Source organism: Dendropsophus ebraccatus, chromosome 5 (assembly GCF_027789765.1).
Source record: "Dendropsophus ebraccatus isolate aDenEbr1 chromosome 5, aDenEbr1.pat, whole genome shotgun sequence".
In the NCBI taxonomy this organism is placed as follows: Eukaryota; Metazoa; Chordata; class Amphibia; order Anura; family Hylidae; genus Dendropsophus; species Dendropsophus ebraccatus.
In genome coordinates, this window is record NC_091458.1 from 4,609,977 (window position 1) to 4,621,361 (window position 11,385).

Consider the following 11,385-nt stretch of genomic DNA (forward strand, 5'->3'; position numbering starts at 1 on the left):
CATGTATACCTGGCGTATATGGTTGGTGGAGGTCCTGTATACCTGTAGTGTATAGTTTGGGGGTACTATATATCTGTTGTATAGAGTTGGTGAAAGTCCTTTATACTTGTAGTATATAGTTTTGGGGCCCTGTATACCTGTAGTGTATAGTTTGAGGGTCCTGTATACCTGTAGTATATAGTCGGTGGAGGTCCTGTATACCTGTAGTATAGAGTTGGTGGAAGTCCTGTATACCTGTAGTATATAGTTGGTGGAGGTCCTGTAAACCTGTAATGTATAGTTTTGGGGTCCTGTATACCTGTAGTGTATAGTTTGAGGGTCCTGTATACCTGTAGTATTTAGTTGGTGGAGGTCCTGTAAACCTGTAATGTATAGTTTTGGGGTCCTGTATACCTGTACTGTATACAGGGCAGGCTTCAGCACCCGACTTACCTGGGCAAGTACCGGTGCCCACAGGATCCCTAGGGGCCCTGTCCCGCCAGGGCTGCTTTCATTCCTCACTAGGGAGGTAGGGAACATTCACCTCTCTGCCCAGCCGGCCAGCGTCTCCTCCGTGCTGTAGATCAGCCTGATCTACACTCCCTGCATCTTTCTGCTCAGTTCCCGGGCCAGGAGACTGGTGAATGCAAAAAAGGGAAGGGGGGGGGGCAGTGTTTTGTGGAGTGTTTAGGGGCCATGTGACTCTCCAATTGCTGCAAAACTACAACTCCAATCATGTACTGCTAGCAGGACATAATGGGAGTTATAGTTTGATAACAACTGCAGAATCACTAGTTAGGAAACAGTGATTTTTGGGACTGTATATTTAGTGTGGTGTTCTCTAAGATATAATTTTCAAATGCAGAAAAACTACAACTCCCACCATGTACTGCTAGCAGAAGATGATGGGAGTTGTAGTTTGATTATAACTGAAGAGTCACTTGTTGGGAAACAGTGACTTGTGGGACAGTTTATTAGTGCAGTGTTCTCTAACATGTGACTTTTCAGTTGCTAAAAAACTACAACTCCCACCATGCATTGCTGGCTGGGCATAATGGGAGTTGTAGTTTTGCAACAGCTGAAAAGCCACTGATTGGGAAACAAATATTTAGGAGGAGAGTTTATTTAGTGCAACTACAACTACAACTACAACTTCCATCATCCACTACTTGCAGGACATGATAGGAGTTGTAGTTTGGCAACAGCTGTTGAGCCACTATTTGGGAAATACTGATTTATGGGGACGATGGCACACGTTATCTAGGGGGAGCAGTGGCACAGATTATTGGGGGGCAGTGAGAGTTTATTGTGGGGAGGGGGGGCAGTGGCACAGATTATTGGGGGGCAGTGAGAGTTTATTGTGGGGAGGGGGGGCAGTGGCACAGATCACAAGGGCTAAGTTCTTTTTGCACAAAGAGAGGCCTTATTACAGATTGAAGCCCAAAGGGGCTCACCTACAGATGAGGGGCACAAAGGAGGTCTGACTACTAGGGGGCACAGCTACAGATAGGGGTGAAGAGAGGGGGCACAGCTACAGATAGGGGTGAAGAGAGGGGGCACAGCTACAGATAGGAGTGAAGAGAGGGGGCACAACTACAGATAGGGGTGAAGAGAGGGGGCACAACTACAGATAGGAGTGAAGAGAGGGGGCACAGCTACAGATAGGGGTGAAGAGAGGGGGCACAGCTACAGATAGGGGTGAAGAGAGGGGACATAGCTACAGATAGGGGTGAAGAGAGGGGGCACAGCTACAGATAGGGGTGAAGAGAGGGGGCACAACTACAGATAGGAGTGAAGAGAGGGGGCACAACTACAGATAGGGGTGAAGAGAGGGGGCACAGCTACAGATAGGAGTGAAGAGAGGGGGCACAACTACAGATAGGAGTGAAGAGAGGGGGCACAGCTACAGATAGGGGTGAAGAGAGGGGGCACAGCTACAGATAGGGGTGAAGAGAGGGGGCACAACTACAGATAGGGGTGAAGAGAGAGGGCACAGCTACAGATAGGAGTGAAGAGAGGGGGCACAACTACAGATAGGAGTGAAGAGAGGGGGCACAGCTACAGATAGGGGTGAAGAGAGGGGGCACAACTACAGATAGGGGTGAAGAGAGGGGACACAGCTACAGATAGGGGTGAAGAGAGGGGGCACAGCTACAGATAGGGGTGAAGAGAGGGGGCACAACTACAGATAGGAGTGAAGAGAGGGGGCACAGCTACAGATAGGAGTGAAGAGAGGGGGCACAGCTGCAGATAGGTGTGAAGAGAGGGGGCACAACTACAGATAGGGGTGAAGAGAGGGGGCACAACTACAGATGGGGGTGAAGAGAGGGGGCACAGCTACAGATAGGTGTGAAGAGAGGGGGCACAACTACAGATAGGGGTGAAGAGAGGGGGCACAACTACAGATAGGGGTGAAGAGAGGGGGCACAGCTGCAGATAGGAGTGAAGAGAGGGGGCACAACTACAGATAGGGGTGAAGAGAGGGGGCACAGCTGCAGATAGGAGTGAAGAGGGGGGGCACAGCTACAGATAGGGGTGAAGAGAGGGGGCACAGCTACAGATAGGGGTGAAGAGAGGGGACACAGCTACAGATAGGGGTGAAGAGAGGGGACACAGCTACAGATAGGGGTGAAGAGAGGGGGCACAACTACAGATAGGGGTGAAGAGAGGGGGCACAACTACAGATGGGATCCCAACTAAAGAATAAGGCATAAAGAAAGGACACAACTTTAGGGGCACCAAGAGGGTCCTGTTACTGTTGGGAGCTTTTATAGAGGAAGGTGCTGAAGTGCCTAAGATGTTTGTCTGGCAGAGTCAGGCATCTATAAGGGGGCTACACAAAGGGGGGCACCTATAAGGGGGCTACACAGAGGGGGGCACTTATAAGGGGGCTACACAGAAGGGGGCATCTATAAGGGGGCTACACAGAGGGGACCTACTGTTTTACTGTCGCCACATGATTTGATCCACAAAGGGGACCGCTGAGGCTCTGACACCTAATGGCCCATAAAACCTGGAGTGGCCCTGACTGTATAGTTGGAGTAGCAGGTCTACCATTTATTCTTGTGGATGTTGTGAGGCAGCTGGCCCTAGCAACCAATCAGATTCCAGCTCCCTATGAAAATGAAAGCAGTAATCCTATTGGTTGCTAAGGCTTCCAACTGCCATTTCCGCTGGAGAGCTGCAGCACTAATTATGCCACCTGTGTGTGCAGTGTGGAGATTCTCCCATTCATCTCTATGGGGTGCTTTTCCCCTTCCCCCTCCCCTCCTGTACATCTGGTGAGGACGGGACCTTCACTCTAACCTTCCCAGGCACCCAATGTCTCTGTGTACCAAATTTAAAGTCAAATGGTTCTGGCGTTTGGAAGTCTATACAGGACAGACGGACAGACAGACAGACTTTCATTTTTATGATATAGATATACCCAGGTTATACCAGCTGTACATATATAATTATATACAGGAGATACCCAGGTTATACCAGCTGTACACATATAATTATATACAGGAGATACCCAGGTTATACCAGCTGTACATATATAATTATATACAGGAGATCCCCAGGTTATACCAGCTGTACATATATAATTATATACAGGAGATACCCAGGTTATACCAGCTGTACTTATATAATTATATACAGGAGATCCCCAGGTTATACCAGCTGTACATATATAATTATATACAGGAGATAGCGTGGCTTCTTATAGTCTAACTATCCATGTTACTATGTTACTACATTACAAACACACCCCCTATATAAAAAGCTATATGACTCTCCTAATATTACATAAAGACTATTTTTTTATTTTCCTATCTCATTGTAGAAGATGCTTCCTCTATGACTTTGCTCCAGTCATGTCAACCATCAGCCAACCCAACTGCAGCCACATCAGCCATTTCCTCCTCAGCGGGATCCCGTATCTGGAGGACTTTAACCTCTGGTTGGGGATTCTCCTCATCTTGATGTACATTGTCGCAGTCATGGGGAACTCCTCGATTCTCTACATCATCCAGGTGAACCAGGAGCTTCATGGGCCCATGTACATCTTCCTCTTCATGTTGTCTGTACTAGACCTGCTGATCGCCACCAACACCATGCCGAGGATGCTGGGGATCTTCTGGACAGATGACAAGGAGATCCCATTTGGTAATTGTCTCACCCAGATGTTTTTCATCCACTTCTTCTCTACTCTGGAGTCTGGGATCTTGTTGGCCATGGCTGTGGATCGCTATGTGGCTATCTGTCACCCATTAAGATACTCGTCTATTCTAACCAATGAGAGAATTGGTATGATGTTTGCCCTGATGGTGGGTAGAGGCGCTCTTGTCATGGTTCCTCTCCCCTTTATTATCAATCGGTTTCCTGAATGGAAGGGTAACGTCCTATCACATTCCTACTGCCTGCACCAAGAGATAATGAAGCTGGCTTGTGGGGACATCACGGTCAATATTATCTATGGACTCTTCATCAACATCTTGGTCATGGGCATCGACTCTCTCTTTATCTCCCATTCTTACCTGCTGATCATTAAGACGGTGCACGGTCTGGTGGAAGACGCCAGCATGAAGGCCTTCGGCACGTGTACCGCCCACATCTGCGCCGTCCTCATCTTCTACATCCCAATCATTGGTGTCGCTGTTGTACACAGGTTTCAAAACCCCACAGCTCCGAACCTTCATATCCTCTTTGGGAATGTCTATCTCTTGGTGCCGCCTGTCACTAACCCCTTAATCTATGGGATTAAAACCAATCAGATCCGCATCGGATTCAGGAAGGTTTATGATAAAATAATCCATCAGGTGAAAACCTCCAGGAACATATGAGGAGGACATAGGCCGGGCAAAATCATCAACACCGAACACCTACTCACTGTAAAATTGAAGGAGGACTTAGGCAGAGGCTCTCCTTAAATCCAAGATGAACCCTGGATCCTCAGCCGCATGTGTTTGAGCTTTTCCCCTTCCCCTGGTAAAGCTCTTGTGCCCCCCTTGCCGTATTTACAGTGTGAGTTCTACATTGCAGCAGCATGTGGTTGCTATCTTCATCTAACCAGTTCAGGGTGCCTAAAAAATAAGGGTCACCCACCAGCCTGATTGACCAACGCTGCTTCTCCAATGGTGCCGAGGTTTCCATTGCTCACCTGATGATGATTTTGACACACTTAGCCAATGACTGAGGTGGGACGCCACTTTGGCCAGTGAGTGTTGGTACATTGACCAAAAACCCAGTGTACCCAGACTTCATTAAAGTAGTAATGGTGGGGATCAGGCTGGTGAGTATTTTTTTTTTCTGAAACATTTTTCAGATATACATTCATGGCAGGAGATCTGGTTTCTCATAGACCTCTTCAGTCCTCCGTATCTGCTCAGGAGGTATTGGGACATCAGTAATTTTTTCTTTGGTGCCACAGACTCTTCATTCCCATTTCTGAATTACCTATTTGGACACCAAGTGGGCTGCAGGGGGCGTGACTGTTAGAAGCGTCATAGCCATCTTATTCCTGCATTACACGGCCTCTGGGTTATCTGCAGGACCAATCCCCTCACATCAGAAACAAGGAACCTCATGGTTGTGCTGGGGGGATTGGCATTGGATGATGACTTATAATAGTGTGAGTAGTACTGAGATTCACAATTGTATATAGTGCAAGAAGTCTCGAAAGATTTCCACTTCTCTACCTCTTCGGCACATCCACCATGAAGATAAGCGGCAGATACCTTCAAAGTGTAGACCCAAACCCCTAACCCCATATTCCGTACCTTGTGTTGAATGTTATGGCAGTGCTTCTCAATTCCAGTCCTCATGGCCCACCAACAGGTAGTGTTTTGAGGATATCCCATACAAAGAATACCTGTGATAATACCTGATGCACTGAGTATAATGATATCACCTGTGATAATACCTGATGCACTGAGTATAGGGATGGTCCCAACTTGCTGAGGTTCGGGTTTGTACAAACTCGGACTCTCAGCAATGATTCCCGCTGTCTTAAAACTCCATGGAGAGGGTGGATACAGCGGGAGGACTGACTGGAAAACCGGGATACAGCCACAGCCATAGACTTATCCCGGTTTTCCAGGCGGTCCTCCCGCTTTATCCACCCTCTCCACAGAGGTTTAAGACAGCGGGAATCATTGCCGAGTGTCCGGGTTGGTATGAACCTAAACCTCGGCAGGTTCGGACCATCCCTAACTAAGTATAATTATATCACCTGTGCTAATACCTGATGCACAGAGTATAATGATATCACCTGTGATAATACCTGATGCACTGAGTATAATGATATCACCTGTGATAATACCTGATGCACTGAGGAAATCCTCAAAACATGACCTGCTGGTGAGGCCTGAGGAATTGAGCTGAGAAGCACTGTGTTATGGCAATAAATTTCAGCACAGCTGGAGGATGAACCACATGGGCGAGCATGTCAGCCATGACCAGGCCGATCATGGGGCCAACACTCAGGTCCTCAGCCATCACCACTGTTTCCTCTTTACTCTATGTCCTTGTTCCTTCACAGGTGGGAAACCTTATTGTAGGAATGTTAGGAGTCTTATGGAGCAGGTTACATTTATTTCATGGAGAGAAATGTCATAGTGTGTAATAAACATGTCGGGCGTCCGTCAGGGTAAGAGTGAAGTAGTTTTGTCCTTCTTCTAGTGTGTTGTTATCTCCACCTCCCTCCACCTCCCCCTCTACCTCCACCTCCCTCTCCACCTCCCCCTCCACCTCCCTCTCCACCTCCCCCTCCACCTCCCCCTCCACCTCCCTCCACCTCCCCCTCCACCTCCCCCTCCACCTCCCCCTCCAACTCCACCTCCCCCTCCACCTCCCTCTCCACCTCCCTCTCCACCTCCCCCTCCACCTCCACCTCCCTCTCCACCTCCCCCTCCACCTCCCTCTCCACCTTCCCCTCCACCTCCCTCTCCACCTCCCTCTCCACCTCCACCTCCCTCTCCACCTCCCTCTCCACCTTCCCCTCCACCTCCACCTCCCCCTCCACCTCCCCCTCCACCTCCCTCTCCACCTTCCCCTCCACCTCCCTCTCCACCTCCCTCTCCACCTCCCTCTCTTACAGCAGGAAGTGCCAGCAGAATTGGGAACACTAACCAGCAGCTCATCATTACATATAACATTGTCCATGCCTGGAACTTTCACCCTAAAATAAAAGTGGTGATACAGCTGTCATCTGCGGCGTAACCAATGCCGTAACAGCCTTAGCCACTGCTATTGGGTTCACCACATCAGGGGGCTCCAGTGGGCCACTCCTGCATTACATTGGGCCCCTGAGCCTTCATCATGGCTACACTGGCTTTAGGGTGCTGCATATGACTACATGACTGCTGCTCCTCTCCTCCTCCATGACTGCTGCTCCTCCCCTTCTCCTTCTCCATAGCTGCTCCTCTCCTCATCCATGACTTCTGCTCCTCGCCCATGACTGCTGCCCTTCTCCTTCTCCACAGCTGCTCCACTCCTTCTTCATGATTGCTTCTGCTCTTCCATCATGGCTGCTGCTCCTTGTCCATGACTGTTACTCCTCTCCTCCTCCATGACTGTGGCTCCTCTGCTCCTTCATAACTGCTGCTGCCCCTCTCGTCCTCCATGACTGCTGCTCTTCTCCTCCTAAATGACTGCTGCTCCTGTCCTCCTCCATGACTGCTACTCCTCTCCTCCTTCATGACTGCTGCTCCTCTCCTCCTCCATGACTGCTGCTCCTCTCCTCCTCCATGACTGCTGCTCCTCTCCTTTTCCATGACTGCTGCTCTTCTCCTCCTCCATGACTGCTGCTCCTCTCCTCCTCCATGACTGCTGCTCTTCTCCTCCTCCATGACTGCTGCTCTTCTCCTCCTCCATGACTGCTGCTCTTCTCCTCCTCCATGACTGCTGCTCCTCTCCTCCTCCATGACTGCTGCTCTTCTCCTCCTCCATGACTGCTGCTCCTCTCCTCCTCCATGACTGCTGCTCTTCTCCTCCTCCATGACTGCTGCTCCTCTCCTCCTCCATGACTGCTGCTCTTCTCCTCCTCCATGACTGCTGCTCTTCTCCTCCTCCATGACCGCTGCTCCTCTCTTCCTCCATGACTGTGGTTCCTCATCCATCATGGCTACTGCCCCTCTCCTTCTCCATGACTGCTGCTTTTCTCCTTTTCCATAGCTGCTCCTCTCCTTCTTCATGACTGCTGTTTCTCCTCAATGACTACTGCTCCTCTCCTCCTCCATGACTGCTGCTCTTCTCCTCCTCCATGACTGCTGCTCCTCTCCTCCTCCATGACTGCTGCTCTTCTCCTCCTCCATGACTGCTGCTCCTCTCCTCCTCTATGACTGCTGCTCTTCTCCTCCTCCATGACTGCTGCTCCTCTCCTCCTCCATGACTGCTGCTCCTCTCCTCCTCCATGACTGCTGCTCCTCTCCTCCTCCATGACTGCTGCTCCTCTCCTCCTCCATGACTGCTGCTTCTCTTCGACTCTTCTACTTCTCACCTTAGGCCGTTTTCCAGTTTATTGTTACATCTTATTTTCAGTCTTTTTGCCTGTGGAGAATCATTTGGCCTCTATAAAATGAACTGTGCAAATAGGGAAGGAAACAGGTTTCCTGACAGCACGGAGGATTTCAGAAGAAGAGTGTACTGGTGTTATCAGTGATCTGTCCATTCCTGGGAAGATGTTAGTGAGGACAAGTGACTGGAGCCCATTATGTATGTATGTATGTATCTATCTAGCTATCTAACTATCCATGTATGTATGTATGTATGTATCTATCCATCCATGTATGTATGTATGTATCCATCCATGTATGTATGTATCTATCCATGTATGTATGTATCTATCCATGTATGTATGTATGTATGTATGCGTGAATGTATGTATGTATGTATGCATGTATCCATTATGTATGTATGTATGTATCTATCTATCCATGTATGTATGTATGTATCTATGTATGTATGTATGTATGTGTGTGTGTATCTATGCATGTATGTGTGTATGTATATATCCATGTATGTATGTATGTGTGTATGTATATATCCATGTATGTATGTATGTGTGTATGTATATATCCATGTATGTATGTATGTTTGTATCCATTGTAGGGATCTTCCCGGGGGATGGTGTGTTTGGACACAGTTCACATCAGGCTTGGACTTATAAAAAATCAACTTGGCATTTATTTGCAGCATAAACCGTCCAGTAAACAGAAATACAGCAACACCGTGCTTTTAAGAACAAAACAAACAGAAAGGTCTTGCCTGTCTAGGCGCTTACTAACAGGTTTCTTCACCTATCTAACACTTGAAAACAGGACGTCTTTCACCTGAATACCGCAAGGTGTGTATTAGCTCCAGCAGAGGCTATGTTCACAGGTTGCTCCCAAACAGACACCCAGGCTGATCACTCCTGTCTGAGAGCGAGGACCTGTACACTGAGCCCACCTTTTACCTTCTCAGGCTGATTAGGATCAGAGCTCACCTGATCCCAAAACCCACACTGGATCGAGGGGGAGGGAATGGCAGATCCCACTACCAACCTATCCGCCATTCCAGTAAATCTGGCCCGGAAAATTAAATAACAACTCAGCAGCATATCACTGCTGAGCAACCGACCTCTTCCGGACTTACCATCTCACGTTATGTATCAGCCTAGGTGAGATGTACACCCCCTCGAACACTCTACCAGTGACATGTCTACATATCCCCCCAGACCGGAGGGCTGAGCGTATTGTCCCCACAGACAGTGTACCCGTGACAGGGCGTCAGCATTTGCCTGTAATTTTCCTGGCCTGTGTTCCACACTGAAATTAAAGTTTTGTAGGGACAGAAACCATCTAGTCCCCCTCGCATTTCTCTCCTTATTAAGCTTCATCCATGTTAGGGGGGTATGGTGGATCACGTGTGCTGAACAAAATAGCAGCCTTTTTATGAGGAAAGGTAATGGTATCACCAATGACACCACTCTACTGATGGTCAACAAGCCAATGTGTATTATTAGGCATTTGGTCAGTATTGAGGTGTATCTTAGAGGGTTACAGATGGTGGCATATCTATCAAAAGCCATAGCCAGGAGTAGCTCTAACTCCATAATGGCACTAGAATGGAGGAAGAACATCTGAGGCATGCCTCAGAATAAATCAATTGAAAGTTCACCCATAGGATCCCCAACATCTTGGGTGAAGTAGAATTGGACAAGATGAGATCAATGCATGACAAGTTGCAGAAAATAGTATATGGGCTCATAGAGGCTCCTTATGATGAAGAGCATTGTCAAGTTTCCTATGACAGAGGTGACATAAACCATGGTAAAGATGAGCCCAAGATAGCCGTAGAGATGTTCAAGGTCCGGGATCCTCAGAAGGATAAACTGAGCAGGAAATAACATGGTGATGTTCTGCTGAGGCGTGACGTCTTATATCACATTCATAGGTTCCTAAGTAAAAACAAGAGACATCTTGAATGACATGGAGAAGATGTGGTCTTATATGGTACCCACATATGGTTCTCTCTACGGTGGTATGTTCTCCATCAGGTGGAAACATGTAGATGTTGGGATGGGCAGTTGGCCATGATGATGTGGCCTTGTATGTTACCTACAAATGTCTTCTCTATGAGTATATGGTCTCTATCAGGTGGAAATATGTAGATGTGGCCCTGAGATGGACGGTCAGCCATGATGAAGATGCAATTTACTTTCACAGAATCAATTAAAACGATGGCTCCTTATTGGATGTTTCCTACCTTCCTCTGGACTGTTCTTCTGGCTGATCAGTTGATTAATGTTTTCTTCTAATCAATAGACTTTTGAAACTGTGTAAGGACCTATTACACGGAGCAATAATCACCCGAATCAGGCCAATTTGGCCTATCATTGCTCTGTGTAATAGACACAATGATCAGCCGATGAAGCGATCATTGGCTGATTTTTCTTTGGGCAGAGACCAGACCGGCCAGATGGCCGGTGATTGTGTAACAAAAAATCCTACATACCTCTACATAACTTTTTTTTTTTTTTACAAGGGCTACATGGACATCGCTAACTATGTCCGTGCAGCACTTGCTGCCTGATTATCGGGCAGTGTATGGGCTCAGTAAGGCCCCCTTCACACGTCCGGAAAAACCACCCGGATTTCCTATCAGGAAATCCAGACGGTTTTCCGGTCCCAAACACTTTAATTAGGCACGGACACCCTTCCGGGTTTCTCCGGAAGGGTGTCCGTTCCGGAAAAATGATCCGGAAAAAATAGGACATGTCCTATTTTTGTCTGGAATTCCGGCCCGGACGCTCCCATAGAAGTCTATGGAAGCGCCGGAATCACGGGCACTTTCCTGATGTACATCAGGAAAGTGGCCGGGATTCTGGACTGCCTACTCACCCCCCACCGCCTATACCCCTCTCCCCCACAACTCACC

At 48.2% G+C, this 11,385-nt stretch overlaps 1 protein-coding gene across 5 annotated transcripts in view; it reads left to right on the forward strand.

The window, feature by feature from the left end:
- Positions 1 to 5,962, forward strand: part of LOC138793353 (olfactory receptor 51E1-like) — a 45,734-nt gene extending 39,772 nt beyond the window's left edge. For all 5 annotated transcript variants that reach the window (XM_069971887.1, XM_069971886.1, XM_069971884.1 and 2 more), the window contains exon 3: positions 3,809 to 5,962. In XM_069971887.1, coding sequence (XP_069827988.1) covers positions 3,840 to 4,808 — 969 coding nt within the window. In that variant the 5' untranslated portion in view covers positions 3,809 to 3,839 and the 3' untranslated portion in view covers positions 4,809 to 5,962. The remainder of the gene's footprint in view (positions 1 to 3,808) is intronic.
- Positions 5,963 to 11,385: the final 5,423 nt, after the last annotated feature.